Source organism: Cynocephalus volans, chromosome 14 (assembly GCF_027409185.1).
Source record: "Cynocephalus volans isolate mCynVol1 chromosome 14, mCynVol1.pri, whole genome shotgun sequence".
NCBI lineage: Eukaryota > Metazoa > Chordata > Mammalia > Dermoptera > Cynocephalidae > Cynocephalus > Cynocephalus volans.
Genome location: NC_084473.1, coordinates 95,253,512 through 95,270,145, shown reverse-complemented (window position 1 = coordinate 95,270,145; position 16,634 = coordinate 95,253,512). Strand labels below are relative to the sequence as shown.

The following is a 16,634-nucleotide window of genomic DNA, read 5'->3' as shown; positions in this document are numbered from 1 at the left end:
AGAAAGTGCTATGGAGCTGTTTTTAGGGCCTACCACTCCCACTGAACAGAACCTCTGTGCTGTTGTTCCAGAGATGGAGATGGGGATAGTAGCCTGCTTTCCCAGGAGTGATATCTATGGTCTATTAAGTGGGGCAATGCGTGGTAGCCCCGGTCTTCTCTGCTTGCCTCTCCTTGCATGGAACCTCCACCCTGAGTAAGCTGGGGCAAGAGCAACTGGGGCCCAGCATTCTTGGCCTGCCATTCCTGGGTTACACTTTCTGTACTACAAGTGGGGACTGGATGGAGGAAGGAGCTCCAGAGCTCTTAGGTACTCTCGCTTGGAAAATAGCTTCTGGAACACAGAATTTGGGGGAAGGAGAAATACTAGCAGTCTACTCTTCCAGGGGAGAAACTGCAGCCCAAGACTGGAAACTGAAGGGAGGGAGTGGGGTCATGGTTCAAATGCCACAGAGGCTCACTATTATTACCATGATTTAGTAGATTTTCTTCAATAAATGTTTTTGTTTGCTATATGCTGACAATTTCCAGAGACTTAAATGCTTTTTTAAAATTTACCAGTTATGGTTGTTTTATTGAGGGGTCAGTGGAGTTCCTCATGCTGCCATTTCAAAAGTGTTTCCTGATTGCTTCTCTGTAAGATACGCATTAAGAAATAATCAGGATCCTCTAAGGCAATATGTTCACTGTCTAAAGAAGCTTTCTGCTGCCATCAGTTGGTTCAATATCAACATGCAGCATCCAGAATACATAGTAGTTAATAGTTAATATAGGTTGAATGTGTCCTCCAAATGTTCATGTATTGGAAACTTAATCCCCACTGTAACAGTGTTAAGAGGATGGGAAATCCTATTATGATAATTGAAAGGTGGAGCCTTTAAAAGGTGATTAGATTGTGAGTACTATATCGTTGCGAATGGATTAATCCATTTGATGGTTTGCAGGTGGTCATGGGCATGGTCATGATGGCTTTATAAGGAGAGCTAGTGAGAAGCTTAGCTCCCTCTTGCTCAGCCAATTCGTCATGTGACACTCTACACTGCTACAGAAGGCAGCCCTCACCAGATGTGTTCCCTGTACTTTGGACTTCCCAGCCTCCAGAACTGTAAAAAATTTTATTTCTTTATAAACTATCCAGTTTCAGGTATTCTGTTATAACAAACAGAAATGGGCTAATACATAGCAGAAATAAGTAGCAGTTCTTTAAAAGTTACTTAAATATATTCCAGAACTGAAGAGTGTTTATAATTCATTTACAAGTGCAGTGTGTTATAGCAGTAAATGTTACTTGATCTGTTGTATAAAATAAATAACGCTGATTAAGAATTAGTCTTAGAATAGTTAATAGAATTTCTATTTCTAACTCTGGAGATTAAAAACACAATTGTGAATGGTATAAAGATGTAACAACCATACTGTGATAAAATCAATCTCAAAAATAGAGAATCCAGACCCTCCCCCTATAATTTAACAACACAGAAGTTTTCCTCAACTTAAACATGATGGACACACACAAAATAGTAAAGATGCCTTTCAATGTGATGCAACTGTATAAAACTCTGGAATATGAGTTTTAGATGACCAATTTATCAAAATCAACAGAACTTAGAAATCACGGTTAAATGTGAAGTAAGCAGAAATAAAAAGACAATTTACACAGAATCACAATTGAGGTCTAATCATCATCAGAGTCTGAATCATATTTCTTTCCTCGGATAGTTTTCTTTTCCAGCTTTGTGAAGTTTGTTCCAAATTTCTTTTGGCTCTGAAATGGTGGCTCCATTAAATTTCCACTAAAAACAAATTTGAAAAGCATTTTATTCTTTATAATTTAGTACAGTTGATATACTAAACTGCACAGAAATCTATCTTTTCTTCCTCCCTATAACATATATAATAGAGTAAAATTTCTTTAAAATGCCAGTGTCAGGGAAGAAGTATAATAGTCATATTGATGGTTAATAGCTTTAAACCTTATTTGTACTACTAAATGTTTTAGATCAATGTTTTATTTTTCCTCCCTCCCATTTTTCCTTTTATCATTAATTACTGATTAACATTTTATAGGATGTGCCAACAGAATTTCTGATTGAAAAGTACAGAAGCCAGCTGTTCTGATTTCATTGCTTCTGGATATACTAAACCTATATGAGATATTCTGTTTACTATGAGAATGGCACAGAAATGTTAGTCTATTTGATAGCCTATTATTACTGGTTTGATCTTGTTTAACATTTCGTAATGTTTAGATCTCTATAGACATCAAAACTCATGGAACTCACTATCATTAACCTGGAATTGGTATAAAACTCTTTTCAATAGTGCTTGAGAAATAAATAAAATTGACAATTTCTTCTTTCAAAAATATCTGGGGAGTATTCCTAGCACTCAAATCTTGGTTTCGAATATCATTTGCCATTGAAAAGATGATTCCAGGGAGAGTACAAAATGAACCCCCCTAAAATATCTTGCTTCTACTAGAAAGCAAGAGCTTGAAGAACTACAGGGTAATGTCAAAAGGACATAGACGTCAGCATGAAAGGGGCTCTCAATGGCCAAATCTGGGGCAATTTGAGCTTCAAAGTAAATAATTATAGTAACAGACTATAACCCATTGAATAATTCATAGCCCATACTGATATAACTAAAAGAAAAAGTAAATAAATGTAGGAGATGGACAAGTTCTTTATCAAATCACCATTTGGTCTGGTAGAGAACTGGTGAACCTTGTGCTCAGTTATCACCAGAAATCAGACAAATTATCACATGCTTCCTGACATGATGCACCAAGAAAGGATACATCATTTCCATAATATGCCTGTCAAAAATGCATAATCCATGCTCGCTTCAGCAGCACATATACTAAAAATGCATAATCCTAATCTAATCTTGAGGAAATGTTTGACAAACCCAATCTAAGGGATGTCTACAAACTAACCAGCTTGTACTCTTCAAAAATATCAATGTCTTGAAAAACAAAGAAAGGGCAACATTGGTGCATGTTACAGAAACTAAAGATACATAATAACCAAATGCGGCACTTTCTGGTGTGGGGGATGTCACTGGGACAATGATAAAATATGGGTAAGGTCTGTAAATTATACAATAATTCCTGTTTTAATAATTGTACTGTGGCTATGTAAGAAAATGTCCTTGTTCTTAGAAAACACATAGTTAGGATTAAAGGGACATCATACAACTTTTAATCAAATGGTTCTGAAAAAAAATTCATGTGTTATCTATAGAAAGAGAATGATAAACCAAATATAAAATGTTTTAAATTGGGGAATATGGGTAAGGGGTATATGAGAATTCCTTGAACTGGTCTGCAACTTGTTTAAAGTTTGAGATATTTTAAAAGACACAAATTTAATATTAATATTTCATGTTAATATTAAGAAAATGAAACCAATTTCTACAACATAGAAATGATATAGGCATGTCTAGGAGAGATTAAGCAAAAAGGGAGGAAGGGAAATGGGGGAAAGAAAAGATGACAGAACTTTCTACTTATTGAAAGGCAGTGACTCTGGAATGAAAATTGCACAATTTTACCTGTTATTTTTGCAAATTAACAACAGGTGCAAAAGACAAAATGATATACTCTGACTTGTGGAATTAGACAGAAAAGTGGACAAAAAGATGAATGAGAAATGGAAGTTGGATTTTACATTGTTTTCAAACTGAAACTGTTCTCCATAGTAAATAATGTAAGCTAACATAGAAACCATTTTTTATTTATCAGATTCATAAGTGAGATGGAATATCTACATTAAAAACTTAATGTTTTAAAATATAACCTCTGTAGTAGTATTTTTAATTTTTATTTCATCAGAGAAAAAATTAAGTCATTATCAATTTGAGTAATATGTCTTAAATCAGAAGTGTCAATTCTGGAATGTCATTTTGAGCTTCCAGATTAATAAAGAATTAGTTTCCACAGCATCTGTTAGGTTAAACTTTGATAATCAGCTGTACTCCAACTGAGTTTTACCTATCTATCTGATTTTGCCATAATGTATGTCTTAAGAAACATGCTTTTTCCTTTGAGAAACTTTCTACATCTCAGCCAAAGGACTTCATTTTATAAAATAAATGTTACGATACAAAAATCCTCTCTGAAAATATCAACTAGATTGGAATTAAAATAAATCCATTCTTTTGCTAAAAGTTACCTGTAATTAAGAATATCAGAACAACCGAGCCTCCATTCTAAAGTTTCCGTAGTGAAGTCATCTGTATTTCCTAGGTCAGTAAATCCAACAACATAATCTTGTGTTTTCCCATCTTTTACCAGTGCTAGTGTGGGAATGACTTTGATATGCAGTCTCTCACAAAGGAAAGGTGCCTTTTCCACATTCAACTTCAAAAATTTGGTCTCAAGATGTTTCTTGGACAGTATCATCAAATGTCTGTCTAGGATTTTACATCTGTAAGTAACAACACATAGAAAATCAAAAGCTAAAACAATAGATTTCATTTTTTAAAAAATAAATATCCAGGCTGGCCAGTTAGCTCAGCTGGTTAGAGTGCAGTATTATAACACCAAGGTCAAGGGTTCAGATCCTTGTACTGGCCAGCTGTCAATAATAAAAAAAAAAATTAAAATTAAAATTAAAAAATAAAAATCATTAAGGTATATCTAATTTTACAGTTCTTCTGTTTTGAGTCTCAATTAGGCAGCCAACCTACACATGTGTCAGATGACCTAATTTTTAGATAGAGGGCAGCTGCCAAAACAATCTAGCATTCTAAAAAGTCAGATTTTCCCCAATGGTATTTACTAAAGAAATATTAAATATATGCTTTAAGTCATAAAGAGGTTTGCGAAGTTGTCATGTTTGTGGTAAGAATAAAAAATTAGGATTGTTGTTTCCCTAATGCATGTTTCCTGGTATCTCATACAGGAAGCTTGAAGGGAGACGAATCTGAACTTGACAGAACCCAGAAGAGACTATAAAGAACTAGAAATACACACATGGAGCCATATTTGGAAGTCATGAAGAAAGATTGAATGGCCTCACTGAGAAAGAACTTTTTACATCTACCTCTGTAAACTCTGTCAGTGAGAAGCACCTTAAGGTTACTAATAATCTTTAAATAAACATGGTCATCATGGTTCCAAAGAAATGAAAAATACCAGTAGTAACTTTTACTAAGCCTTCTTCTATTGAAGAGGAAAATGGAAGTGGCATTTTCTTTAAATTAAATCTAAAACTGGCCAATATTCTAGTGTTTCTGAAACAGACTGTTGTAACAATCTTAGACCAGTGGTTCTTAACCCCAGGTATTCTTTGGAGCTGGGAAACATGGGTGATTCTTACACCCAATAAAGTTTGAGAACTAATGCTTTAAATGACTAACACACAAAATGCTTAATGGTGGTTTTTAGTAGTAAGATTTTTGTGCCATTTAGTGTTATTTTTCTTGAACTAGGTTTGGGTCTGCAAAATTTTCCTGTAACCTTGAAGTATCACTTTCCCTGGAATGTATCTTTTCGTATATCACCCATGTAGTTCCACAATGAGATTTCTGTGAAAAATGGCAAGAAAACAAGTTAATAAACGGTTTTTAAGTGAAGTTCAAAACAAATTACAAATGAACCTTTATATAAGAAATATGTTCCTGAAAATCTGTGCATAAATCAACTCCATACTTTAATTACAGTAAGGAACCTATTTTAAATAAGTCTGATTGTACACTTTGTCAGTTAAAAAAATCCAGAAGCAGCATTCATGGAGTAGTTAACTAGCACTAGGCTTAAAATATGGGTTCAAATCCCTCTCTTTATCATTTAGGAGCTGAGTAATATTAGGTGAGTCAAGGCTCTCCAAGCCTTGGTTTCCAAACATGAAACATAGGAATTATAATACTTATCTCAAAAGAGTTATTATGGATATTTCAGAGATAATATATATTAAAGTATCCTGCCTACTATGTGCTATGAACTTTGTTAGATATATAAGAAGGTTAATTGAATGACTAAATTTTGATTTTTCAGTTTTCCTGGTGCTGTTTTCCATCACATATATTTACTGAGCATCTAGTATGTACCAGGCATTGCTTTTCTAGGGCTATAAACCCAGAGCACAGTGGGCTGGGCCATGATACAGGCAAATACTCTGCCTTTACAAGACTAACAATCTAGTCAAGGAAGACATACGATAAGCAAACAAATATCAATTTTATATACCGATATCAATATGTCACCTCATCACACATGTCAGAGATTCACAACTTAAGGACTATGTGCCAATGGGAGATGATAATGTACCACAGGGCAAATCTGATACCCTTCTTACTTCCTAATCCTTTCTCCCACTTTTCCTTACAAGGGATTCCACCTTCTCAATATTTTCTTTCATTTTTACTCTTAGTCAATGAATCCCAGGCAATCAATTCCTGAAAGGCGCTAACTAATAATAAGCTACTGAGCTGTGAGGCTAAGAAAAGGGCCAGGCTACAGTAGAGAGAGGAGGTCTGGGCTGAGACACAATGAGCGACAGAGACTCGACAGTGTATGTCCACCTGAGAGAGGCAGCTGATGCTCAGCACCAGAAAACTGCTATCATACTGAATTCCAGGTCTGCTATTTCTCCTGGCAGTCCCAACTTTCACTCTGCTTCTAGTGGAAGGTTTGGTCAAGCCACTGTCTCCCTGTCAGAGTTGCTAGCTGAGAAGCAGTTAATGAACACCAATTGTGAAAGACTGTTTCCCCCCTACTCCCAACATTGTGGCTACATCATAGTAGCAGGGAAATATAAGCAGAAATAAGTATTGTTGCACTGGTAAGAATATTAAGCATACATTTCTATGATGTTTTTAGAGTTAGCTAATGAAAAGTAAATCAGAAAATGTAAGCCATTTTTATGGGAATGTTACTGATTTTCAATATTTATTTATACTTTTTCATGTCACTGGTCTTTAAAGTTAATTATTAAAATAACTGCTTAACTTTTACGTACTGACTCTAAGAATATTAAAGAACATACCAGAATACAATGAAACAGTTTAGAAAGTGTTTCCTTTTAGTTTTTTTTAATTTCTCATTAAACCAGTCTATTTCTATCCAAACATCTTATGTTAAAAAAAATATCATGGATGGAAACAGTTACCTGAATGTGGAGTCTCTGTAGAAATGGCAAACTACTTTTTTACTCTCCTTGACTTCTTGAAAAAAGTCTCTCTCACTAGGGATTTCTCTGTATTCCCCATGTCCTTTAGACAGCCATTCCTAATTTGGAGAAAATGAAATATAACACATGTGAAATATCTTTCAGTACTTGACATTTTAAGTGTCCAAATCCCATAGTACAAATATCTTGTAACAAAGTCAATTTTATCTTGTAGAGAAATGAATTCCTTTCAGCATTTTACTTTCCTATGTTTCCAGTGTTAATGAAAAATGTCTGTGTTCTATGACTGCTACAGCATGGCTCAGATTTAAGACAATTACTTGTTTTGGTAACTTAAAACATTTTCCTCAGAACTTCCAAAATAAAAATTTAGACATAAAATATAAATATCCACTTAATTTTTTTGCACTCTTAAATGACTAAAACCATAAGCATTTGATGCAAGTACTACAAAGCTTTTAAAAATCATGCTCATGAGATAAAGCCAGCCAGTCTTGGGGAGGCAGGGAGTCGCTGCAACTCTGAAGCTCAGGAGCCCTGTCTGCTTTTGTTAACAATCTCAGAGAGGCAAGTACCCTTTCTATACTGGCTACCAATGGGCAGTGTCCTCAGAAAAAGAGTAGTTTACTCACATGGCGTCCAGACCAATGAAAATCTCACACCTAATTCAACTTCCCAAATCAATGTAGGAACGCTTTATGAACCAAAACTGACAGACCTTTCAGCTTTTTGAACCTCTCCTGTGGCAGGATGCTTGCCACCTCAACTGGAAGCTAATTTCCTTCTTTAGGCAGCTGGTTTTAATAAAAAGGAGCACTGGGCTTGCCATAGGTTTGAATGTGTTCTATATATGAGGCTATGAATTCTAATAACCTTTCTGAGCCTCAATTTCCTCATTTGTAAAGTGGAGATGATACAGTATCTTTCTCATTGGGCTGTTGTGAAAAGGAAAATAAGACAATCTGCATGGAAACCCCTAAAAGACCATTTGGTACATGTGCTTAAAAAGTATGTGTACGTGTGCTATCTAATTTCTACAAAAGCGTTCTCACACTGAACTGCAATATATCCATAACTTCAGTCTGCGCATCCCAGCTTGGAATAAGATTAGAGAGAAAAGTGTAAATCTCTCTTTTACACGTCAGCCCTTCAAATATTACCTCATCTCGCGTAAATCTTCCTCCCCACTGAACATTTCCAGTTCCCTTTAACTGTTTCTCATATGCAAAGATTTCTAAACTTCTTACTCTCCTCAGATATCCTCTTCTGAACACAGGCTAATTTGCCCATGTCCTTTTAAAATGTGGCAGAGATCTGAATCCGACCCTCTAGAAGTGTTCCACCCAGAAAGGGCCAAGAGTGCCAAACCCCTCCCTCCTCGGGACTTCAGCTAATATGGGCCAGACGGTATTAAGTTTTGGTATCACTTCACATCAGTTTACACGGAGCTGACACTAACAGGAGGCCCTGATATTTTCTCCTCGTGTAAAACATCTATAAACAGTTTCAATTCTCCAATACAATTCCTCCCTGATGTGACATTTCATGACTGCCTTCTTGACTCACCAATATTTGCCCTTAAAAAAAAGCATTTGTTAAAAAGCTGCTATTTGTTTTTATTTTTTATTCTCATGTTTAATCAAGGGGCTGAAGACCTGAACCTGTCCCGTGCCTTGGAAGAAGGGCACGCCCACCCTGAAGCTCCACCATTGCTCAGCGCCTCTCCTGAAAGCTTTGCCACGCCTTGTGTTCTCAGCACAGCTCTTTTCACACGGCGTATGCTCCACAGATACCTGCTGAACAGAATCAAGCAGGATGACCTATCCGAGGCATGGCAAAAGGACAGCACTTGGGTCTCACTCAGTGGCTGTCACCCAAGCCTCTCTTTGACTCTTTCTATTCCTTACCTTGTCCCTCTGCTCCCTACCTAAGTGCTACATCTCCAGCTGCCGTAACAGTAGGAGGATGCTTGGCTAACAGAGAAATACAGATTAGTATAAGTTTATTAAATGCTGAGTATGTCATTGCACACACTGATTTCACCTTGTGCATCAGAAAATCAAAATTACTGTATAACCTACAATATTTTGTGGGAGGCAGGGAGGGTATGCAGCTGGCTAGTAAGGGCATCCAAACCTTTGACCTTGTCATTATAACACTGCACTCTAACCAACTGAGCTAACTGGCCAGCCCAATACTACTCTTTCTATATAAACCACTAAGGCTTCTTGCATACTTCCACAGAAAACATTTTTGAACCACTAAAAACTTTGTTTAAGACACTATTCAATGTACTTTCCTCACTGCGAATCAGGTAGATTCACAATCTTTCTACGAAAATATCCTAGTCATAACAATTTTTTTAGTTGCACATTAGCAATTAGTAGTGTACTTAACTAAGTGATCATGAAATATGAGTTTGTGGCAGAACCTAAACATATATCACTTTAAATTCTTAAATTCCAAAATATGCTCTCTGCTTAATAATTATTAGCATTATATTAAGAAAAGCAGCCTATTTCAGAAAACTCACAATGTAAAAATTTGAACTCACTCATATAGCAAAAGATTTTTTTCTTTTTGTAGTAATTCTTCTAAACAATAAGGGTGTAAATATATCAAAGAGATGCTATAGCAGCACAAACAAAACTCCGTTTCTTCAGAAAAGTTAAAGCTCATGTTTTAGTCACAGCCAGCTGAAGAGGAACTAAAGTTGGTGATAATGTATCTCCATGTAACTTAAACCAATGGGAACATTTTTTAATCAAAATTCAATTTACAGAATTTAAACCAATTGGTTTCCATCAGAGTCTACAGCTACAAGTCTATTCCACACTCCCACTCTAAGAGGCCAACAAGGATATAGTGGTGATCATCTTTCTTTTTGACCCAGTTTGTGTTCTTTTGAATACATAAGCTACATAATTAAACGTTACATTACAAATGCCTAAAATAGGGCTGGCCAGTTAGCTCAGTTGTTTAGAGCATGGTGTTAAACACCAAGGTTGAGCGTTTGGATCCCCACACAGGCCAGCAGTTTAAAAAAAAAAAAAAAAAAGCCTGAAATAATTTCTTCAACATAAATTGACTTAATAGCTCTTATCTCATTTGCTTTGAAGATAGCTAAAATATGATAAGCTTTAATAGTACTAGAAATGGAAACCACTGATTCCCTAGCTTTCCCTAGTCAACTCTCTCAACCAAAAAATTCCAAGCTCAGGCAACAATCTTGGGCATATCTTTCTTTTACTTGACTATGGATTAATATAATGATTGAGCTAATTTTGAATGGGTTTTTAAAACTAATGTTTTTTCTGGGCAAATTTTTAACAGTGATAGATACTCTGAATTTAAAAAACCCTAAAAATGTAACTACTGCAGCACATGAATATATAAGTTGTTAGGAGCATACTGTTATAGCAATTTCAGAAAGCAGGGCAGAGAGGTTACTTGTTTCTGCTGTTGAGCTTTCCTTAACGCCTCAAGTCTCTTTTCTTTCAGGCATTCCAATTCATCTTCATCCATCTGATCCAGTTTCTGAATTTCAGAATCCAAATGTTCTTCCACTAGTTTGGTAGTCTGAAGCAACTGATTCTCAAGGACTTTTGAAAACATGTCAACAGATGCATCAGCTTCCATTCTTCTAAATGGTACAGTTCAGTCTTGGTCCTAGGGAAAAGGTTTACATAACTTTTTAAAAGCACAATAAAAGCAAAGTTCTCTCTGACATTTTCAAAAATTCCACTGCACATAAGGTGTATGCCACAGAGTATTCCGCCAACACCTAAGCACTTGCTATTAGGCTTAAGACTTATTTAAATTTTTTTAAATTTAACTTTCAATAGGCTATAATCATACCACTCATAAACTACTTAAAGCAAATTTTAGGTGCTTCTAATTTAGTTTCTGTTTTACTATACTAAAGCAAAGACAATTCTTTGCGATCATCAGTAGACCACAGATAAATGAGTTGTGGAGTTATACCCGGTGATATATACTGACAATCAGTGTTCTTTACCAAAGGAAAAGGGAAGCAAAGCAGAAGCGACTGTGAACAATGGTAAGGTATAACTACTGAGGATTTACACATACATATACATAATAAACTTTGCTTCAACAGAGTGGAGTTCAGCAAAAGACAGATTTATCATGGTCACTGCCCAAATGAGTTTCATTTCTTTAACTCCTGAGACATCTCATTACAATTTATGTAAAAACCAGTGCTTGGTGTTACATGAGACATAGTACTCGTTCCTGTTCTCTTGTTTCCTAACAGACTCCATGAGGCTGCAAAAATTCATATTGGTTTCAATTTACTGACACTCAGTGTTCTTAACATTATAACACTCCAAACATTTTTTTAAACGTTGATATTTTTCCCATCATTGCTCCTCTGTGTAAAATGAGTTTTGAAACAGAACTAATTCAGATTAGAAAGGAAGATCTCAATTATATATTTTAAAAGAAAGATTATTTTCTACCAACAACGGAGGACAATTTTTTGTATATCCCTGGATTATTACCACAGAAATATTATTTATAACTTACCTATCAAAGCAGGAGGCTGCTGCATCTCACTAAACTATACACATTTGCAAATTCTACTGAAGTACCTTAAAAACCGAAATAAACTGTGAACTCAATCACTCAGCTTCTGACATAGAGCCTGGCCCACACACCCTCTATAAATATTGAACTGAAGAGAAATATTCTTCATGTGAACTTCAGTTCTGATTCCTTTTTCTTCACAGAAAAAGCAGCTGAAAAGCACACTTCATTTCATCTTTGTACGCCTCTTCTAGCAAGGCTCAGAACACAGCATGTACTCATAAATATTTGTTTAATGTTGAATGAACATGTGCCTAGCTTCTGTTCAAATTATCTTTAAATTTCAAGAGTTTTTGAGTTTAAAAAAGCAAACCGTAAGCTCCTTATACATGTTATGAAACTGAAAAGGAGCTGTATTTCAAATATAGTAAAAGATTTCCACACTCCCTCTCTCCCAAGAAAAATGTCAGTGAGATTGTGACTCTCGGGGCGGGGGCTAGGTGTAGGAGAAAAATAAGACACTGACTTGCATGCTTATCCCTGGAGTTTTATGAGCCCAGAATTTAATTCTGGAAAAACTAGGAACAGAAGCAATTAACAAGAGCTGTTCTGGGTGCAAGTGATGGTGGTCACCGCATTCAGAAAGGGTTAAGGAGATGGAGTAGCGGTGTCAGCAACTTTTCATTCTTCAAACCACAGCCTCTGATTCTTCCCTTTTACAGTTCAACGGGAAGGACGGGAAGGGACACCGCGTGTCCTCAACTTCCCTGGCCATTTCCTTGATTTCCTTACGGGAACCCAACAGAACAACCAAGAGACCTCGTCCTTAACTGCACCCCAGGTACATTCCCAGTAGTATCTTCGCCACTCCCGGAACCACCGGTGACAGATGAGGGCATAGTTCCGACGGCCCCGACTTCAACGGCCCCCGGGGCGCATGCGCGAGAGCCTCCGCCGCTACAGAGACACCGGCGTCCGGGCCGCGCCCCTCCCCCGCCTCGGTCGGATGTTGAGTGGCGGTGTGTTTTTCAGCACCGGGACGCGATGGTCCGTTTCTTCAGACTACCCTCTGCCTCACCTGTGCGCTTCCTGATGCTTGAGAAGTAAGGAAGCAGCGGCTCCAGAACAGTGGTCCTCACTAGCCTCAGCCTCGCAGCAGCTGCCGGCCGCAGCGAACCGGCCGTCACTTCCTCCTCCTCATTGGCTGTGGACCTCACGCGATACAACCTGCTACGACCGAGGAAGGGGTGGCCGGGCGTGCGGCGAGCGCTTCTGCGCGTGCGCCACCCCCCCCCCCCCCCAGCAGCCCGGAACCCGTTTTGCGATCCTTTGCCTCCCTTCGGGTAACTGTCGGGCTGGAAAGGGAGCAAAGTATGCTGGAAGTTGTAGTTTCTTAGTGCGCAGGCTGGCGTTGTCCGAGTTTCATAGGCACTGTTCTATCCGTACTCATAATGTTACATCAGATACGAGAAAGCTACGATCTTGCTCAGGCGTGACACTCGAACTTAGTTTTCATTCTGTTTTTATTGATCATGTTCCTTTTTCTAAAGTTGAGGTGTAACTTATACAGCACGATGAATTTTTCCGTAGATAACACCCGTAAAACCACCGCCCAGATCCAGATAGAGACCATTTTCACCAACCACCCCAGTAAGTTCCTTCGTGACTTACCTAAAACACACGAATTTTTAGAACTTGCTATCGCTTTTAATGTAAAAATTAAGACATATATTAGGGAATTGATGGGTATGCTTGCTATTGCTGTATGTTTCCTTTAGTGACTGTGCATACTTTTTAATCCGTGGACGTTACTGGGAGGTCCCAGTTTTGTCCTGGATTTGTCTCCCTCGTGAACTCCAGAGGGCTCATCATTAGTTCATCGTGGTTCTTTACTGAACTTCGTGCTGCTAAGAAAACAATGGCATAAGGTAGGACCAAGGCCTACTTCTGAACCGAATGACAAATCTCCCAAGCTTGCGTTCCCCCGCGGGGAGGGAGCTGACTTGGGGAATTGAAAGCCTCATTGTCCCGCTCCGGGTTCTAGAACCTGGAAACCGCACGGGCGTCACTGCGCGGTGGACGCTTGCGGACAGGGGGCGCTCGGGCTCCTGCGTGGTCGGTGCGTCAACTTGAGACGCTCTACCCAAAGCGCAGCTCTCGATGAGCCGCGCCCTGCGTCCCCACGCCGAGGCGGCGGGGCGATGCGCTTGCGCACTGAGAGCTCACACCATATGTGCACTGTCCCAGTGCGCGGGTCTGTGGAGAGCCGGGTGTGAGAGGCGCCAGCGCAGGGTGGACGGAGCCGAGTGGAGACCTAAGTTGGCCGGGGGACAGTGGGTCTGTGAGAGGCCGAAGAGAGGGGTTGGCGCCACAAGCGCAGCTGACAAGCGATGGGGAAGAAACAGAAAAACAAGAGCGAAGACAGGTAGCCAGTGGTTGGGTTCGTACGGTTTCGGCCGCCGCGGCTCACTGGGGAGCGCGGGACCCACCGGGCGCAGGGTCGGACCGGGGTCGAGGCTCGAGGCCAACCTCGCGGGGCCCCTGGCTTGGGCTCGAGTGGGCGGCGCGGGTCCCACACCCTAGGGCCGGACGGGCGCGGAGGGCCTTGGCGGCGAGCGGGTCCTGCCAGTCGAGGCTCAGTCCCGTGGCTGCCCCGCTCCCGGCCTGGAAAGACTAGGGTCCCCGGCCCGAGCAACAGAGCAGTCGTTTGAAGGCTCCCGGCCGCGCGGGGAGTTCTGGCCGCTTCGCCTGGCTGGGTGCAGCTTGGCCAGCGTGGCCCAGACTCGTGGGAGTTTTTCGGCGCTACTTTTATGCCTTTGTACCTGTGAGTACTTTGGGAGTGAAGGGAGTCCGAATCTGATGTACGTGCTGCCGGGTTTTTCTACTCTCTGAGCCGCTCACGTACGTTGGAGTTACAGGAGGTGTTTAGCAACTCACTCGCTCTTAATCTAATTTGAATATAGTTCTCATTTATTTAAGATTGCCTGGACTCTAGGTTTTCCAGCTCCCTTCTTCCGGCCTGTCTTTTGGTCATTTCTTTCCTCTTTAGCACCTCCCCTAAGAAAGGAGGAGGAGATGGAACAAACCAACCACGGTCGCTCCTTTCCAACCACTTAAAAGGCTTTTTTTATGAGGGGAAGGAGGCGTGTAAATTGTGTATGTAAGTGTCCCGAAGGTTTTTGGAGCATTTCTGTGTGTCATATTCGATTGAGGTTTTTTTTTTTTTTTTTTAACCCATTTTCTTGAGTTTACTTCCTGGGAGTGAACAACATCTGTTACTTTTCACCTTGGCACACTACCTACCAAACTTAGTTTAAATACGAGGGGGAGAGTAAAGTAAGTTAAAATCAAAACAAAACAAAACTTGTGGTAATCATTCTGACTCAAAACATATGTGTGGTCTTGAAATTAAAATAACATTACTAATTATAAATTGGGATCCTGTATTGTTTCCTCACCTAACACTTAACAAGCCGATAAGTGGAATTAAAAGACAAAGTGTTGTATTTCTGTTTTAAGTCTATTGGAGTAAGTTAACTGGTTTGGAGAGTAGTATTTATTGTTAATCAAACCAGATGAATAAGGGAAAAAAAACAGAATTCTGGGTTGTTTGGTGGAATAAACTTCTGTACTTTTGATAAGATTTTTTAATGCATAGCGTATGTCTTTTCCTTGCTGGGAGAAAGTTTCTACCATAGACAAAGAAATAAAGAAATGACTATAATAAAACTTCATGTATCGGTTATCCAGTCAACCATTATTAACATATGACCAATCCTGTTTAATTCATCTGCTGGATATTTTAAAGCAATCTCAGTAGCCTTTCATCTGTAAATCCATCAGGTGTATCTGTAAGATAAACACTTAAAAAAAAAAAAAAAGAAAAATCCAGTCAGAAACATAATATAAAACACAGCCGTAATGTCATCATCAAACTTAAGGAATATTGTCAACCATTTCTTAAATATTATCAGATATCCAGTCAGTTTTATAATTTCCCTGATTGTCTTATTAAATTATTTTCAATTCTTTTGTTTGGTTCAGTATTACACAAGTCTGTTCTTTAGATTAAAGGATACATATATTTGTTATCCTTCTACTAGTTTTTACTTTCCAGGCTCTTTTGCAATGGGGAAAAAAAGCCATTGAGAGTAGAGATGTTTATTCTTGTCTGTGTATTTTTAGAGAAGGGTGGATGTCTCGTTGATTCATAAAGATTTTCATGGATGGTGTAAAGTTTAAATTGTGAACACTAGAGCCTGTTAAATGATTGGTTTGATAGTGTAGAAGGAATGCTATTAGGTTTTTTTCCCCCCTCAAACTATTCTGTAATCTTTATTTTTTGGCTCATGTTCAAGGGAAAGTGGTGGCAACGTAATTTTAAAATATATTTATTTTATTATAGTCCAATATGAAGTTTATAAGTATATATTTTTAAATGTTTCATAGTACTCCTTTGCTTGATTGCCTTTCAAATTATATCTAAGAAGTCCTGAGGTTTTGAAGAGGGCTCCCTTTGACCAGAACTGCGTGGCTTTTTTACGTTGGCATTCCACATGAGCAGTTGGGGGAAGAGAAGTCCTCTATATGAGTTAGTTTGTGTTTTACCCTTTGTATATTTAAATAGTACTTTCTTCAAGCATATTTTGAATGTTTGTAAAAGGGACAAAAACAGACTGGGAAGAAAGTCTGGAAAGAGAAAGTCCCTTTTTTTAGGATTAATATTCTTGTTCATGTAAAATGAAGTGCCTATATCTGTTTTTCCTCTCTTGTATGAAGACCCCCACCTTACTGTCATCCCACTTCCTTTCCCAGGCTGTCCTAAGCCAAGCATATTTCTGGCCAGATGGAACTGGGTGAGAAATGAGCAGCTGCTTATTAGTTATCAAGATAAGGCATGGGGCCACTTTTCAGTTCTTGGAAAGAATATAAAATACTTGACTGTTCTTAA

The 16,634-nt window shown here is 38.6% G+C and overlaps 2 protein-coding genes across 2 annotated transcripts in view; one reads left to right on the top strand and one right to left on the bottom strand.

Moving 5' to 3' along the window:
• Nucleotides 1–875: 875 nt before the first annotated feature.
• On the bottom strand, nucleotides 876–12,884 carry TXNDC9 (thioredoxin domain containing 9). Its single transcript, XM_063078679.1, has 5 exons — nucleotides 12,762–12,884; nucleotides 10,586–10,804; nucleotides 7,115–7,233; nucleotides 4,175–4,429; nucleotides 876–1,792 (listed from the first exon to the last, which is right to left on the bottom strand). Exons 2-5 carry the CDS (start codon nucleotides 10,772–10,774, stop codon nucleotides 1,675–1,677), a joined length of 681 nt encoding a protein of 226 aa, XP_062934749.1. The 5' UTR covers nucleotides 10,775–10,804; nucleotides 12,762–12,884; the 3' UTR covers nucleotides 876–1,674.
• Nucleotides 12,885–13,907: 1,023 nt separating this feature from the next.
• Nucleotides 13,908–16,634, top strand: part of EIF5B (eukaryotic translation initiation factor 5B) — a 67,756-nt gene continuing 65,029 nt past the window's right edge. Inside the window, exon 1 of the mRNA XM_063078833.1 lies at nucleotides 13,908–14,108. Coding sequence (XP_062934903.1) covers nucleotides 14,074–14,108 — 35 coding nt within the window. The 5' untranslated portion in view covers nucleotides 13,908–14,073. The remainder of the gene's footprint in view (nucleotides 14,109–16,634) is intronic.

Coding starts and splice junctions, on each gene's coding strand:
- TXNDC9 (XM_063078679.1), bottom strand. CDS start 10,774: ATGGAAGCTGATGCATCTGTTGACATGTTTTCAAAAGTCCTTGAGAAT. Junction 7,234..10,585: donor AAGCTCAACAGCAGAAACAA/GTAACCTCTCTG, acceptor TCTCCAAATTAG/GAATGGCTGTCTAAAGGACA. Junction 4,430..7,114: donor TACAGAGACTCCACATTCAG/GTAACTGTTTCC, acceptor TGTTACTTACAG/ATGTAAAATCCTAGACAGAC.